Source organism: Narcine bancroftii, chromosome 4 (genome assembly GCF_036971445.1).
Source record: "Narcine bancroftii isolate sNarBan1 chromosome 4, sNarBan1.hap1, whole genome shotgun sequence".
Classification (NCBI taxonomy): domain Eukaryota; kingdom Metazoa; phylum Chordata; class Chondrichthyes; order Torpediniformes; family Narcinidae; genus Narcine; species Narcine bancroftii.
In genome coordinates, this window is record NC_091472.1 from 176,617,345 (window position 1) to 176,634,562 (window position 17,218).

Here is a 17,218-nt window from a genome sequence, read left to right on the forward strand (position 1 = left end):
GGTAGTGGACACAGCCCGAGACATCACAGGCAAAGCACTACCACTACTGAGTACAGCTACAGAGAACGCTGCCATCGGAGAGCAGCAGCAATCATCAAAGACCCACACCACCCAGCACATGCTCTGTTCTCGCTGCTGCCATCAGGAAAGAGATATAGGTACCACAAGACTCACACCACAGGTTCAGGAACAGTTGCTCCATCATCAGACTCCTCAACCATAAACTCCATCAGAGACTCATTTATGGACTCTTACTTGTGCACTTTATTGATTTTCTTTTTGTTCTCTCTGTATTGCACAGTTTGTTTACATTCATTATCTGTTTACAATCCTTTTATTTGTTTACATGTTTATGCTGTGTACTTTTTTACTTTTGCACTACCAATTAGTGGTAATTCTGCTATACCCGCAGGAAAAAAGAATCTCAGGGTTGTATGTGATGTTATGTATGCACTCTGACAATAAATCTGAAGTCTGAAATCTCAGTATGAGCCCCACTTCAAGGGTTTGCATCCAAAACATCTCAGCTGAGACTATGCTACAGTACTTTAGACTCAGTGCAATGCAGTAAGTGGGTCTCCATTTCTAATCAATTACTTTCCCTTTTTAATTCTCTCTTCTTGCTTTTTAATAACCTTGTCAATCTGTGGTAGAACTTTTAATGTTCAGTGTACTTGTATTCCAAGATTTCTTCATTCCCATTCTTTTCTGTCCATCAAAATGGATATCCTTGTATTTATCTGCCCTGAAATGAATCTGTCAATTATTTGTCCATCCTGAGTTTATAAATGTCCTCTATCTTCCCACCAGCTGCATCCCACCACCAATTCAGTATAGTTTCGAGATATGAAATTATGAATAGCTGTGATTCCAGGACTGATCTTTGCGATTCACCATCCATCTGCCACCTTGTTGAGTAAATAACTCTCCTTTATTCTCACATTATTTTCTTGCACTGAAGCCAGTTCAATCTGCTGCATGAGCCTTGAATGTCCACTCTCTGACCTCATTCACTAGTCTATTATTGTGCAATTTATTGAAGACATTTCATAAATCTTGATCAATTATATTAAATAAGTATTATTTACATCCTCTGCTATTCATTCAAAAATTCAGTGATCAAACAAGATTATTCCCTTTGAAATCCATTATTATACTTCTCATTTTAAGAATGTCTTGTCTTCCTATTGGCGTTACCTTAACTGGTCAATGTCCCTGGATAGGTTCTGAAACATTGGTCATATATTAATTGTCAACCAATCCTTTAGCACTCCACTTCTTCAAACTTTTATCAAATATGCTTGATCATGCTTCTGCTTCATCTTCCTAGACTTTTTAAACATATAGGTTCAAGGTGGCAGATGGATGGTGAATCACAAAGATCAGTCCTGGAATCACAGCTATTCATAATTTCATATCTTGAAATTATACTGAATTGGTGGTGGGATGCAGCTGGTGGGAAGATAGAGGACATTTATAGGTCAAGAAATTTTAGCTACTCAAGTTCATTGTATATTTTCCTATTTTTAGTCCACTCTTTTAATTATTGATATTATTTTTACTTTGTCTTCCAATGTCTTGTCCTCCTGTTGTACCTACCTGGTAAATACTGAAACCAACTGATAATTTAATATTCCTACTACCTCCTTATCATCTCCATAAGACCAGAACATCATTTCCCAAAACATTGGCCTATTTATCCCTGAAAATACCTTATTCTCACCCCCAACCTGCCAGTAAAATACCGGCTCGCTCGCCACTCCGTGAGCTGGCTCTCCCACGCAATAAGCGAACCGGCTCACAGAGTCGCAGGCAAGTCCGCAGCAGATCTGACTGCGAGAGCTCCAGGCGGGCTGAAAGTCCCGGGAGTCGCCAGTTCTGAGGGATTTAAGTGCGTGTGAGAGTTCTATTAAAGTCAGTTGGTTCAACTCACTTTCGGCTCTGTGTGGTTGTTTCAGTCGCTAATTTTTTTTTTACTCCTTTCATATTCTCCACAATTATGCACACATCCTGCTTACCCTCAATTTTTCCCTCGTGTCTTTATTTTTCCGTGGAGTCTTACAAACACTTCCATTGTTCTCTTTTATTTTTTGCACTCTTTTGAATACTTTTTTAAAATATATTTCCCATTGTCATTTTGGGTAGTGAAAGATACATTTTTTTTCTTTTAAACTAAATATATTGATAATATCAAAGCAACACTTTCCTCTAGGAATTCTCATAAACAAATGTTTTAATTCTTGATGATTACCATTGGGTAATAACTAATCACTGCATTCTGTTGGCAAGGAACTCGTAATAATCTTGCATTATTCTGCATACAATGGAGTCGATTTGAGTAGTGAATCACTCTTTGCCCAGGAACTATTCACACTAAACACTCCAAATTTCTTCTATTTATTAAAAAATATCTATTTATTTTTATATATAATAAGACCCATTATCTGGAATTCAAGCAACTGGCAAAAAAAAAAAAAATCACAGAATAAAAATAGGTAGATGTGGGAGTATAAAATTGGTGCGCCTCGCCATTAGTTCTATCCCACCAGATAGTTCTTAAAGAGACGTAATCAACTTTATTACTGCTACAGTTGATGCTATCTCACAGTGGTGCAATTAATAAAGCAATTATCACACAACTCCAGCGATCCGGCTTATTCTAAATTCCAGATCTGCCTGTGTGCAGCTTGCCCATTCTCCCCGTGACCACGTGAGCTTCCTCTGGATGCTTCTGTTTCCTCTCGAATCGCAAAGATGTGGGCAGGTAGATTATTGGCCACTGTATAAATGAGTTGTAGAACTTGGAGGGAAATAATAGGAATGTGGGAAAATAAATAAAAAAGGCAATAGCGCAGATTTGTAAAAATGGTTACGGGAAAGTCAGAGCAAATTTGATGGCCCAAAGGGGCATTTTCACACTGCATCATTTTTGTGGAAAAATATGGACACTGGAAGGTATATAGATTTAAAGGTGTGTGAAGTAAAAGGTTTTATTGTTACATTGCCCTTGGTGGAGGCATGCATTCTACTGAGTGTCCTTCAGTTGGTAATTTTTTGTGGGGGGGCTTCCCTAGAGTGCAGAGTAGTCTGGCACCAGCCCTGCCTTTACACCTCCACACTTGGCTCTTGTCCACAAGACCTTTTTTCCAGAATTCTGCAGTCTCTTTTAAATGCTTCTTGACAAGTGTAATCTGGCCATCCTGTTTCTGTGTCTACCTAGTGGTTTGCATCTTGCAGTGTGGCCTCTGAATTTCTGATCATGAAGTCTTCTGCAGACAGTCGTCATTGACACATCCACACCTGCCTCCTGAAAAGTGTTTCTGATGTGTTGGGGATACGTTTGGGGGATTTTCTTCATTATGATGAGAATGCTTCTGTCATCAGCTATGGAGATCTTCCTTGGAATACCAGACCCTTTGCAATTACTGAGCTCACTAGTACACTCCGTTTTCAAACAGTTCCAAACAGTTGATATTGGTCATCCTAAGGTTTGAGTGATGCCTCTTACTGTTTTATTCTTGTTTTTCACCCTCATCGTGGCTTCTTTGACTTTCATTGGCACAACTCTGATCCTCATGTTGAAAAATGGCAACTACAGACCCCAAAGCTGATCAAAAGCTTAGAAACAAGCCTAGCTCTCTTATACTTGCACCAATTACAAATAACTGAGTCCTCACAAGCACCTGTGAAGCCAAATGTCCCAAACATTATGGTGCCCTGAAATGAGGGGACTATGTTTAAAAAGTGTTGTAATTTCTAGATGGTCAAACCAAAATGTACGGCAATAACCATGAATAAAATCTGGAATATGCACTTTAATAACATGTGAATTGTTTGATTGCAAATTTAAAGCTGTGGAGCACAGGGGAAAATAAAGGTTAAAAAAAATTCTTTGTCCTAAATATTATGGGGAGCACTGTATGTCTAGACATGCCTCAAGGTTCATTGGAATGAGTATGAGAATAACAGAGAACAAAAAGAGTCAAGGCCCAGATCAGAGAACAAATTCAAATTCTTCTAATTTTCTTTTCATTTATTTAGATAAAGAAAAATGCAGAAATTTATTATTGATGAATCTAAACACTTATTCAAAATAAATCTCACCCATTGTTTGAGACTATTATAGAGGCTTAACTTTGTGAAATAATAAAACAGGGGTTCCATTAAAATAAAAATATCTCTCACCTTTGCATCAAAAGCATGCTTAAAAATTTCACATAATGTTTTTGCATAGACTTGAGATTTTCCAGTTTCAGTAGCATACAAGATGGAGGCTTTTACACGTTTGGCCATTGCATGTCCCATCAACTTGGTGGAGAACTTCACAGCCCTTTTCAAATGAAAATAACACATGATTAGAACAGGTTGGTTTCACATTGCTGAAGAGGATAGGATTCAGATCTAGACCCTGCTCCTGATGAGGGAAGTTTTTAAATTTTAATTTTTGACGATACAGCATGGTAGAAGACCCTTCTGGTCCACGAAATTTATGCTGCCCAATAAATCTACCAATCCCATACATTTTGGAGAGTGTGAGAAAAATGGAGCACAGCGCCAGATTCGAACCCAGATCGTTGGCACTGCAAGTAGAGTTAATTTAAACAACTGGATGCTCTACTCATTGAACAAACCTTCAAAGTTGATTTTAAATTTAAGATCATTACTGTTAGCAGATTTATTCCAAACTAATTACATTTTGAACCTAATTACTCAAGTGGCAACATAATAAACAAGTCAACAATTATTAAGCTGTTCTTTGTAAATAGCTTAAGTAAGATTCAATTTACCACCACTGGAAGAGAAGGCAAATGATCCCTTGTAAGTTTCTCTCTCCAAGAAATTCCAAAATAATTGCTTCCTTCCCATTTTTTTGAAAGCATTTTCTACAAACAGGAGTTACTTAGATGTCTTAGATTTTGAATCTCTACAGTTAAGTGGAACACAGACTGGCAGTTATACAGCATTGCTTAAGATTGAATCTTCCTTCTCTCAAACATGCAGGGTAGGGGAGATTGGAACAAGGGGTCATAAGTTAAGGGTTAGGGGGCAAATCTTTAGGAGTTTTATCAGAGGATGTTTCTTCATAGTGGAGCTTCACGTAGATCGGTGCAGACTAGAAGGGCCGATATGGCCTGTTTCCATACTCTAAATTGTTATATGATTACAAATGATGGTGTAAGGCCCTTCCAGCTCATGAATTAATTTATGAAAAATCAAAAAAAACCTGCAGATCCTGAAAATCCAAAACAAAAAGAGTAAATGCTGAAATTACTCAGCAGGTCAGGCAGCGACTATAGAAAAAATTCCGGGTCAAAGGTTCTTGATCAGAACTAGATAAAAATATATATTTGATAGAGTCTCAAATAAGCAGCAAGCATTAAATCCACCAGTTAAATTTAACTGAAGATTTGAGCAACGTGGCTTCTCGACATCATTTGCTTTTATAAATAATAGTGTGTCAAATTTAAAAAAAAATAAAACTTACTTTGCGAGCTTTTTAAATCCAATGGCTCGCTTCTTAGTGGGAGTTCCATTGGCTCCTTTCCATATGTGAGTGATCCAGGGATCTGTCTGCATGAGAGAATAAAACAGTTATGCTGGATGATACATAAGGAAGAGGCCAACAACATAAGAAATAGGAGCAGGAGTAGATAATGTCTCTTTGTAGCTGCTCCACTGTCGAACTCAGCACTATTTTCCTGCCCCCACCCCGATACCCCTTGATTCCTTTATTAAATGTATTGAACTCTATTTCGAATGCCATAAATAACTGAACCTCCAAAGTCTTCCAGGGTAGGATTCACCACACTATGTCTGAAAAGATTCTATTTGTCACCCCTACACCAACACCTAAGGGAGAAAATGTGATCTCTAGTTATAAACTCTTTAGTCAGGCAAAGTATTTTGTATGTCTTCTCATTCTTCTAATCTCTAGAGAATAGAGGCCTAAGTACACAATCTCTCTTCATATGAATCTCGCCTGCCATCCCAGGAACCATTATGGTGAATTTTGTTGCACTCAGTCTATAGCAAGTCAATGCTTGCAGGAGAGTGAAATTGTTCATTGGTATGATCTTAACAAAGATCTATAAATATAGTAGGACATCTTTATGCTTTTACTCAAATCCTTTTACCATAAAAGCTAACGCACCGTGCTATTTTTGCATGTTCGGTAACACCTGTACATTATCTTTCTTAAATTAACTTACACCCAGGCCTCTTTGAACATCAGCATTTTCCAATACTTCATAATTTAAAAATAGTTGTTACTTTCTGTTTATTTCTATCAATCTAGATAACTTCACATCTTTCCATGGCAACGTGGCACTTCAATTCTGTGATTATTTCACAAGACCAATATCCACAAGTTACAACCTTAAAGCACCTGCAGGTTTACAATCAAATTATAGTGGAAACAGAACCACTGACATGTAGGTTTGCAATATTTTAATGGGTTTTTTTTGTTAATGATAATGATATTAAATCTTCATGAAATCTCACCAGTACATAGTTAGTATAGTTTGGATTTGTCAAGTGATAAATGCTACTTGCCCTCATTAGAACAAACGCGTTTTATTTTTAGATCACTCTCAACATCAATATCCTGGTGGGCAGGTTTAATACAGTTGTTAGGGAGGGTTTAAACTAATTTTGTTGGGGGGTGGGAATCACAGTGCTATGGCTGAAGAAGGGGGAAATAGCAGTAAAGCAAAGATAGCAAGCATCAAGGGTGACAGGTAGGAGACGAGATAAAAGAATAGCTGGAGGGATGACGGAGACACAGAGTGTTCAAAAACTGGTCTGAAGGTATTATTCTGAACCACGCAGCATTAGATACAAGGTGGATGATCTTGCTACACAGCTACAGATTGGAGGGTACAATGCTGTGGCCATTACTGAGTCATGGCTAAGGATGGATGGCATTAGATGGTTGCCATTAATCAAGGATACACAGTGTATCGCAAGGATAGGCAGGAAAGTAGAGGGGTCGGTGTGGGTCTACTTGTAAGCAATAATAATAAATCATTGGAAAGAAGGGCCATAGGATCAGAAAAGGTAGAGTTCTTATGGATTGAGTTAAGGATTGGTAAAGGTAAACGGACACTAATGGCAGTTACATACAGGCCCCCAAACAGCATGTGGATTACAAAATACAACTGGAAATACATAAGGCATGTCAGAAGGACAGTGTTATGATAATCATGGGGGATTTTAACATGAAAGTAGATTGGGAAAGTTAGGTTGGTGTGGGACCTCAGGAGAGAGAGTTTGTGGAATGCCAACAGGATGGCTTTTTGGAGTAGCTTGTTGATGAGCCCATCAGGGGATCGACTGTACTGGATTGGGTGCTGTGTACTTAATGAGAGGTGATTAGAGAGCTTAAGGTAAAGGAACCCTTAGGAAGCAGTGATCACAACATGATTGAGTTCACTTTGAATTTTGAGAAGGAGAGGCTAAAGTCTGATGGGTCGGTATTTCAGTAGAGCAAAGGGAATTACAGTCGCGAGACAGAGGAACTGGCCAAAGTCGAATGGAAAACACACACTAATGGGAAGAGAAAAGATCAGCAATGGCTTATGTGAGAAATGAGGAAAGTGCAGGACAGACACATACCAAAAAGAAAGAAAATTGTGAATAGGAAAATGAGACAATTGTTGGTGACGAGGGAAGTTAAAGCCAAAGAAAAGCAAAAGAGAGGGCATAAAATGAAGCAAAATTAAGTGGGAAGATAGAGGACTGGGAAACATTTAAAAACTTAGAGGAGACAACTAAAAAGGTGATTAGGATGGAAAAGATGAATTATGAAAAGAGGTTAGCAAGAAATATAAAAGAGGATTGTCTCCCTGCTGCCAGGGTCCGTGGTATCTCGGATCGTGTGCTCCTGATTCTCAGAAGGGAGGGTGAGCAACTATATGTCATAGTCCATGTAGGGACTAATGACATGGGTAGGAAGGGTGAGGAGGTCCTGACTGGAGAGTTCAGGGAGTTAGGAGGAAAATTGAAGCAATGGACCTCCAGGGTTGCAATCTCAGGATTGCTACCCATGCCACGTGCTAGTGAGGTGAGAAACACAAAGATAAATCAGCTTAACATGCTGCAAAAGAGATGGTGCAGGAGGGAGGGCTTCAGGTTTCTGGATCATTGGGGTCTCTTCCAGGGAAGGTGGGACCTATTCCGGTGGAATGGTTTGCATCTGCACTGATTGGGGACTAATAACCTTACAGGTAGTTTTGCTAGTGCTGCTTCGGTGGGGGGGGGGGGGGGGGGGGGGGGGGGGAGGGGGTGGAGGGGGAAGGTTTAAACTAGATTTGCAGGGGGAGGGGAACCTGAGTGCCAGAGCAGATAGTAAGGTGGAGGACGATGAACATCATGCATGTATAGACAGAGTTGTACAAGAAATAAATGGTCTCACATGCATCTATTTCAATGCGAGTATTGTTGGGAAGGCGGATGAGCTTAGGATCAGGATTGCCACATGGGATTATGACATTAGTGATACTTGGTTGCAGATTAGCAGCTCAATGTTGCAAGGTTCCATTGTTTCAGACAGGATAGAGGGCAAGGGAGGAAAGGAGGAAGCATGGCCAGTGAAAATATCACAGCTGTGCATAGACAGGACAGCACTGAGGACTCATCTACAGAGGCCTTATGGGTGGAGCTGAGGAACAGGAAGGGCATGAGCACACTAACAGGGCTGTATTATAGACAGCCCAATAGTCCAAGAATTGAAGCAGCAAATCTATAGGGAGATAGCAGACTGGTGTAAGAAACAGAAAATTATGATAGTAGGAGATTTTAACTTTTCGCACATAGTCTGGGACTCTAATACAGTAAAAGGACTGAATGGGTTGGAGTTTGTCAAATGTGTACAGGAAAGATTTCTACATCAAGATGCAATACTTGATCTTCTTTTAGGGAAGCAGGCAGGTCAGGTGGAAGAAGTATGTGTAAGTGAGCATTTTGGGTCTAGTGACCATAAGATCATTTGTTTCAAGTTAATTATGGAGAAGGATAGTTCTGGTCCTCGAGTTGAGGTTCTGAATTCAAAAAAAGGCCAATTTTGAGGAAATGAGGAAGGATCTCGGAAGAGTCAAGTGGAATGTTATTTTCTGGCAAGGGATGCATCCAGCAGGTGGAAGGCCTTCAAGGACGAAATTTTGAGAGTGCAGAGATTGCATGTTCCTTCCAGGAATAAGGACAAAGTTAACAGACATAAGGAACCTTGGTTTTCAAGGGATATTGGAGAGCTGGTGAAGAAAAGGAGGGGGTTATATATGCAGTTCAAGCAAAAAGGAGCAAATAAGCTACTTGCAGAGTATAGGAAATGTAAGAGAATGCTTAAGAAGGAAATTAGAAAGGCAAAAAGAAGACATCAAGGCGCTGTGGCAGATAATGTGAAGGAAATTCCAAAGGGTGTCTGCAAGTATATTAAAAGTAAAAGGATAGTAAGGGACAAAACTGGACCCCTAGAAAATCAGAGGGGACAACTATGTGCAGAGCCTTATGAAATGGGGAAGATCTTGAACATTTTTTTTGCATCGGTATTTATGCAGGAAATTGACATAGTGAATAAGGATGAAGGGAGACAAATAGAAGTGTCATGGAACATACAGAGTTTAAGGAGAAGGAGGTTCTTGCTGCTTTACAACGAATAAAGGTAGACAAATCCCCTGAACCAAATATGATATTCCCTTGCACCGTGAGGGAGGAAAGTGTTGAAATTGCAGGGCCCCTTACTGATATATTCAAAATGTCCTTAGTCACGGGGAAGGTGCTGGAGGATTGGAGAGCAGCTCATGTTGTCCTGCTGTTTAAGAAGGGCTCCAAAAATAAATCAGGCAATTATAGGCCAGTGAGCCTGACGTCTGTACTATGTAAATTATTTGAAGGATTTCTGAGAGATAGGATATATAGATATTTGGACCGTCATCAGCTGATTAAGGACAATCAGCAAGGATTTATGCATGGTAGGTCATGTTTAACAAATCTTGTAGAGTTTTTTGAGGAAGTTACCAAGAAGGTTGATAAGGGAAAGGCCGTGGATGTTGTTTATATGGACTTTAGTAAGGCCGTTGACAAGGTTCCAGATGGAGGTTGGTTCAGACGATTAGGACACTAGGTATACATAGAGAGGTTGCAAACTGGATTCAAAATTGGCTGTGTGGGAGAAAAGAGAGAGTGGTGGTGGACGTTTGCTTCTCAGACTGGAGGTCTGTGTCAAGTTGTGTGCCTCAGGGATCTGTGTTGGGACCATTATTTTTTGTTATCTATATACATGACCTAGATGATAATGTGGTGAATTGGATCAGCAGGTTTGCTGATAATGCAAAGATAGGAGGCGTAATGGACTGTGAGGAAGATTTTCAAAGCTTGCTGATGGATCTGGACCAGCTGGGAAATTGTGCCAGTAAATGGCTGATGGAATTTAATGCAGATAAGTGTGAGGTGTTGCACTTTGGAAGAACGAATCAGGCTAGGAGGTACACAGTAAACAGTAGGCCACTGAGGAGTGGGAGGAGCAAAGAGATCTGGGAATACATATATATTGTTCCTGGAAGGTGGCATCACATGTGGACAGGGTTGGAAAAAAAACTTTTGGCATCTTAGCCTTTATAAATCAAAGTATTGAGTATAGAAGTTGGGATATTATGTTGAAGTTATTCGAGTCATTAGCGAGGCCACATTTAGAATATTGTGTTCAGTTCTGGTTACCCAGCAGCAGGAAAAATATCAATAAGATTGAAAGAGTGCAGAGAAAATTTACTAAGATGTTGCCAGGTCTTCACAAGTTGAGTTTCCAGGAAAGATTAAACAGGTTGGAACTCCTTGGAATGAAGAAGAATGAGGGGAGACTTAATAGAGGTTTATAATATTATGAGGGGTGTAATCAGAGTAGATGTGAATAGGATGTTTCCACTTAGATTGGGGGAGATAAATACGAGAGTTCACAGCTTTAGGCTGAAAGGGGAGAGGTATTAGGGGAAAGTTTTTCACTCAGAGAATGGTAGGAGTGTGGAATAAGCTGCCATCTGATGTAGTGAATGCAGATTCAATCTTGAGTTTTAAAAATAATTTGGATAAATACATGGATAGGAAAGTTCTGGAGGGTTATGGAATGAGAGTAGATCAGTGGGTCTAGCTAATTTTATTAGTTGGCATAGCGATAATGTTCTATGGTTCTCTGGCATGGTTGGCGTAGCGATTAGTACAACGCCTTTACAGCACCAGCGATTGGGATGAGGATTGGAATCCCACGCTGTCTGTAAGGAGTTTTTATGTTCTCCCTGTGCATGCATGCGTTTTCCCTGGGGGTTCTGGTTTCCTCCAACCATTTGAAACGTACCAGCGGTGTAAGTTAATTGGGTGGCACAGACCCATGGGCCGAAATGGCCTGTTACTATGCTGTATATCTAAATGAAATTAAATTAAAGGACACTAAGGGCTTTTTTAAATATATAAAGAGTAAAAGAGTGACCAAAGTAGTTAGAGGACCAATAGAAAATAATGCTGGAGCTTTTGTAATGTGAGACAAGGAGATGGTAGAGGAACTGAATGAATAGTTTGGATCAGTCTTCACTGTGGAAGAAATTAGTAACATACTGGACTCTCAAGCTCTCTCAGAAGACAAGTGAATGCGATTAAGATTACAAGAGAGAATGAACTTAGGAAGCTAAATAGTCTAATGGTAGATAAGTCTCCTAGACCCAGTCGGAATGCACCCTAGGGTTCTAAGTGAGGTAGTTGTAGAGATTGCGGTGGCATTTGGAATAAATCTTACAGGATTCAATGGAGTCTGGCATGGTTTAGTGGATTGGAGGATCACGAATGTCCTTCCGCCATTTAAGAAGGGAGCCAGGCAGCAGGGAGAAATTATAAACCTGTTAGCCTGATGTCGGTGGTTGGGAAGCTGTTGAAGTTGATTGTCAAGGATGAGGTTATGGAATACCTGGAGGTAGATGAAAAGATAGTCTCAAGACAGCATGGTTTCCTGAAAGGAAAATCATGTCTGGTAAACCTATGGCAATTCTTTGAAGAGATCATATGTATGATAGACAGGGAAGATGCTGTGGATGTAGTGTGTTTGGTCTTTCAAAAGGCCTTGACAAGGTGCCATACATAAATCTGGTAATTAAGATGAGAGCCATGGAATTATAGGAATGATAGTAGAATGGGTGGAACATTGACTGATCAGCAGGTAACACAGAGTAGGAATAAAGGGATCCTATTCTGGTTGGCTAACGATTACCAGTGGTGTTCCACAGGGGTTGGTGATGGGGCTGCTTATTTTTACATTGTATTTAATTATTTGGATTAAGGACTAGATGACTCTGTGGCTAAATTTGCAGATACCAAAACAGGTGGTGGGGAGGTGGTGCTGAGGATACCAAAAGGCTACAGACAGACTTGAATAGATTAGGAGAATGGGAAAAGAGGTGGCAGATGAAATTCAGCATTGGAAAGTGAACGGTGATGCAATTTTGTAGAATAGACAGGCAAACTATTATTTAGATGGGGAGGAAATTCTAAATTCCAAAGTGCAAAGGGATGTGGGATGTAGGATACCCTAAAGGTTGACCTCCTGGTTGAGTTGATGGTGAAGAAGGCGAATGTAATGTTGGCATTCATTTCTAGAGGGATAGCATACAAGAGCAGGGAAGTAATGTTGAGAGTCAACAAAGCACTGGTGGGACCTTATTTGGAGTACTGTGTACAGTTTTGGGCACCTTATTTGAGAGATGACATGTTGGCATTGAAGAAGGTTCAGAGAAGATTTACCAGAATTAAACAAGAAATAAAGGGTTAGCATATGAGGAATAATTGTCGGCTCTTGGACTATACTCTCTGGAGTACTGAAGGATGAGGGGGGACCTCAAAGGCATTTAAGTTGCTGAAAGGCCTGGACTGAGTAGATGCAGCAAGGAAGTTTCCCATGGTAGCAAATTCTAGGACAAGATGACATAACTTGAGGATAAAAGGGCATCAATTTAAGACAGAGCTGCAGGAAAATTTCTTTAGTCAGAAGATCATGAGTCTGTGGAACTTGTTGCCACAGGCAGCTGTGGAAGTGAGGTCATTGGAGGCAGAGATTGACAGATATTTGATTAGTCAGGGCATCAAGGGTTATGGAGAGAAAGTTGGGGAATTCTGGCTGAGTGGGAGGATGCCTCACCTCATGATTAGAAAGGCGAAGCAGACTCGATGGGCCAATGGGCCCACTTCAACTTCTACTCTTACATCTTATGATCAGTAATTTATTGATATTTCTATATATTGCTATAATTATGTTCAAAATCTCTCTTCATTCTTCTTAATTCATTGTTCAGCTCTCCCTTGTTTTACATTTCAAACCATGTGCCAAACTCCATATCAACCTTCCACACTTTACTTATTACAGTGAAACCCTGATTTAATGTGCCTTGATTTAACAAGAATTCAGATATAAAGCTATGAAACATTGGACTCCCGGCAGGAGCGGAGACGTTGGGCTCCCGGTACGAGTGGGGATCTCGGGCTCCCTGCAGGAACAGGGACGGTGGGCTCCCGGCAGGAGCAGGGGTGTCGGGCTCCTGGCACGAGGGGGGATCTTGGGAAAGACACGGCAGTTCCAAACACAAATGTGCACTGGTTTATACACGGATGCTCTGATACTTCAAACACAAATACTGGATCATAATGGCTTCCTAAAAAAGAACTGTGTTTTAATTACAACTGTAAGAAACCACAATTTATTGAAACCCCGATTTAGTGCAACCCCACTTTATTCGTGATGAGATTTTATGGACCCCAACAATTGCCTTATAAATGGACCACACTGTATCTCTTTCATTTGGTCCTTTCAAATCAACATTTTCCTCACTAGATTAAGAGAGACTCATCAATCCTGTTGCAATAAATTTGTAACACTTCCTCTGAGAAGTTGGGATGTAGGCAATTACCCTTACATGACAATGCTGTTCTTCAACATTAAGAGCTTTTCTTTCTCGGTGATGGAAATATTTTGGCATCCATGTGGATATTTATAAATAATTAATTGATCTTAAATAGATCTGAATGTTAAGAATTCTTGATAAAAGGAACCAGTATGACAAAGAGAAACTGAACTGAATATGATAATATTGTTTCATCAACCCACCTGATACTCAAAGGATGGACTCAGGTGATAGTTTAGCATCTCTTGATGGAATACGGGTGTAATGCTTCCTGACATTGGGGGGACAATCCACACCCAATCTGCAGGGCATCCTCCTCGGCATCTGTATTCATTTTCCATGTGTTTCATGAAGGACTCCGTGGCAGAATGATGGTCCACAATTGTAACTTTATCAGTCTAAATAAGTAGAAAGTTTGATGAGTATAGGTCTTCAATCCATGAATTGATTTTAAAATTCCTTAAATGTGGCTTCTATCTACCTGAAAACTGTGTAGAACAGCAATATTTATTTCAACTAATGCTTGGTCTTTCCAAAGAGAAGATATTTTTCCAGTGTTGAGTCCCATTTGTTTTGCTACATTCTGCAAGAAGATTACATGTACATATTTTAGTTACAATTTCTGTAATTTAGCCCCCTCCTGTTTGTATCAAATTAAAGACCAGAAGTACCTTTCATGATGTTTTAAGATTGGATCAGGATCATTGGGGTAATACCACTTCTTGCCAGTTTAAGCTGCTCAGCTGTGGATCATTTGAACTGAAAGGACTCATCAATCGTTGCACAAAAGACAGGATCACTCTCCCCCTCACCCCCTGCAGAACTATTCATATTTTACAGACTTGCAATGTTCTCAGGGCTCGACAGCTGCCACAAACTTAAACTTAGCCGGCCGATTGCATCATGAGGAGACTATCTCACACTCTGAGCTTCCTCTCAGCAGTAGTTTGAGGGGATCTGCCAGCCAGTTGCAGCTGAAAATGCTAGCTCATTTGGATATTGCATTCATATTGGTATGGCAAGGTGCCAAAGAGAGGTCACAGGTACATTTCAATGTCAAATACTCCTTAAACCAATCCACCATCAAGACTAATAGCACTGGACCACAAAAAATTTACTTCCTGACAAGGCTGCTGACCACGAAAATCACCCTAATATTTTCCTATCATGTACTGTTTTTTAAATATAACCAATTTTTAATGATTTCTTGTCATATTTTAAGTCTACTTCAAGCATACAAATCCATGAAGTGCGCAAATTCATTTTCTGCATTTGCACTCGGACTTCTTCCCTGCGGATCTTAGTGCAGTCAGTGATGAATAGGATGAAGGGTTTCACCCATACATGGAGACCATGAAAAAGCAGTATCGGGGCAACTGGAATCTATCAATGCTGGCCGACTATTGTTGGACACTGACACAAGAGGCATCAGATGCTGAGTACAAATGAAAATTAGTAGCAAAACATTTTTAGGACACTCGAACTAACGCAATGTGTCAATGTCATTATGCGATTACACATGCTAAATTCAATAAGAGTTCATTTAATATTTCTCCAATTTCCTATGTGATACAGCAAATCTGAAATTGTCTTTGCGTTCAGCTTGAATTGTCTATCATAATCCCCAATTTTTTCAGGAAGCAAATCTTTTGAATAAAAATTGTTGTCCAGTGTATTTAATAGAACAGTGCTTATTCATTCTGGATATAACCCTGGCTCACAGATAAATATCTCATAATCCTAAACCACTTCTCAATTATCAATGCTGGTGGGAGGGTGTTTATGTTTCTGCTGAACAACAGCTTTTGAACCCTCAGCCCACGATATCTGTGTCGACACTGATGACAATATAAATTTCAAAGCTTCCCACACATTGTCTCACTTCTTAACTGTTCTAAGATAACATAGATATCATGTTCACTTCCACTACTTCCTCTGCCAGTAGGTTCCAGGCACCTACCACACACTGTGTAACAAACTCTCTTTGCAAATCTCCTTTTAACTTCACCCATCACCTTAAAGCTAATGGCCTGTCATAAATGACAATTCCACTGTGGGGAAAAAAAAGATATCTTCCCTATTCATGCCTCTGTTAAATTTATACAAACTCTAGAGAAAATAATCCAAGTCTGTCCAAACTCTTTTAATACTGATCCAGGAAACAACCTGGTGAACCTCTTCTGCAGCCTCTTCAAAGTGTTCACATCCTTCTTGTAATGCTGTGATCAGAATTGCACGCAATACTCTAAATGTGGCCTAACCAAAGTTTGAAATGTGACTTTAGACATACATACAGCTTAGTCACAGGCCCTCTGGTCCATGAGCCAGTGCCCGCCAAATAGACCAATTAACCTACAAATGCTGTATGTTTTGAAAGGTGGGGGAAGAAACCAGAACAGCTGGAGGAATCCCACACAGGCATGGGGAGAACCAACAAACTCTTCACAGACCGTGCCATATTCGAACCCGGATCACTGCCGCTGCAATAACGTTGCACTCAATACTACGCTAACCGGGCTGATGAGGAAGGTACACTAACAGGAGACTACATAAGACCTCAACCAATGAAAACAAGCATGCTGTACTCCTTCTGACCGTCCTCTCTGCTTGTATTCTCACTTTCAGGGAATTAAGGGACACACCCAAGATCTTATATATTGAAGCTCCTAAGGGTCTCGCCATTTACATTGCATTGATGCCATGTAGAAGTACTGTGGAAAGTTTGTAGTGAAGTTATCAGTAACACACAACCTCAAGCAGTAATTTTATCCATTCTTCTCAAAATGATTGAAAACTACAGATGGATGATATTGTACAATATGATGGCACAAACAACTGAATTCTCAAATGACTGCGAGTGTAAAACAGACCTGGGTATAAAATGGAAAGGACTGTCGGTTGTATAAACTTCATCTGATTTCCATTGCCCATTTTACATAACCTGGCGAGGCTGTGTAATATGACTGATTCATCTTCTACCATACAATGCTAGTTTATCAAAAATATACTCTGAAATCAACGTTATTGAGAAACTGTGAATGCACAATCAGGAGTTTCACAATTCATGAGGTAGTTGTACTTTAGTTGTCCCCAAGAGCTACGCCTCGACATCAGAAGAACATTATTGTCCTCGTTTCTATATTTCAAACATGTTCAAACCCACATTGTCCTTATTCTTGGTCTCACTGTGTAAATCATGTCTTCTATCAATTCCAATTTTTTACACCCTGAATACTTCAATATTCCCCTCAGCCAACACATCCCTCCGATGTAGACTTTGTTTTCCA

At 39.9% G+C, this 17,218-nt stretch overlaps 1 protein-coding gene and 1 long non-coding RNA gene across 4 annotated transcripts in view; one reads left to right on the forward strand and one right to left on the reverse strand.

The window, feature by feature from the left end:
• Window positions 1-17,218, reverse strand: part of nos1 (nitric oxide synthase 1 (neuronal)) — a 110,665-nt gene that overhangs the window by 43,056 nt on the left and 50,391 nt on the right. For all 3 annotated transcript variants that reach the window (XM_069933133.1, XM_069933134.1, XM_069933135.1), the window contains 4 exons: window positions 14,413-14,514; window positions 14,135-14,329; window positions 5,486-5,571; window positions 4,186-4,330 (listed from right to left, as the gene is read on the reverse strand). In XM_069933133.1, the coding sequence (XP_069789234.1) occupies window positions 4,186-4,330; window positions 5,486-5,571; window positions 14,135-14,329; window positions 14,413-14,514 (528 nt within the window). The remainder of the gene's footprint in view (window positions 1-4,185; window positions 4,331-5,485; window positions 5,572-14,134; window positions 14,330-14,412; window positions 14,515-17,218) is intronic.
• Window positions 1-17,218, forward strand: part of LOC138761272 (uncharacterized) — a 39,018-nt gene that overhangs the window by 15,834 nt on the left and 5,966 nt on the right. The window lies entirely within an intron of this gene.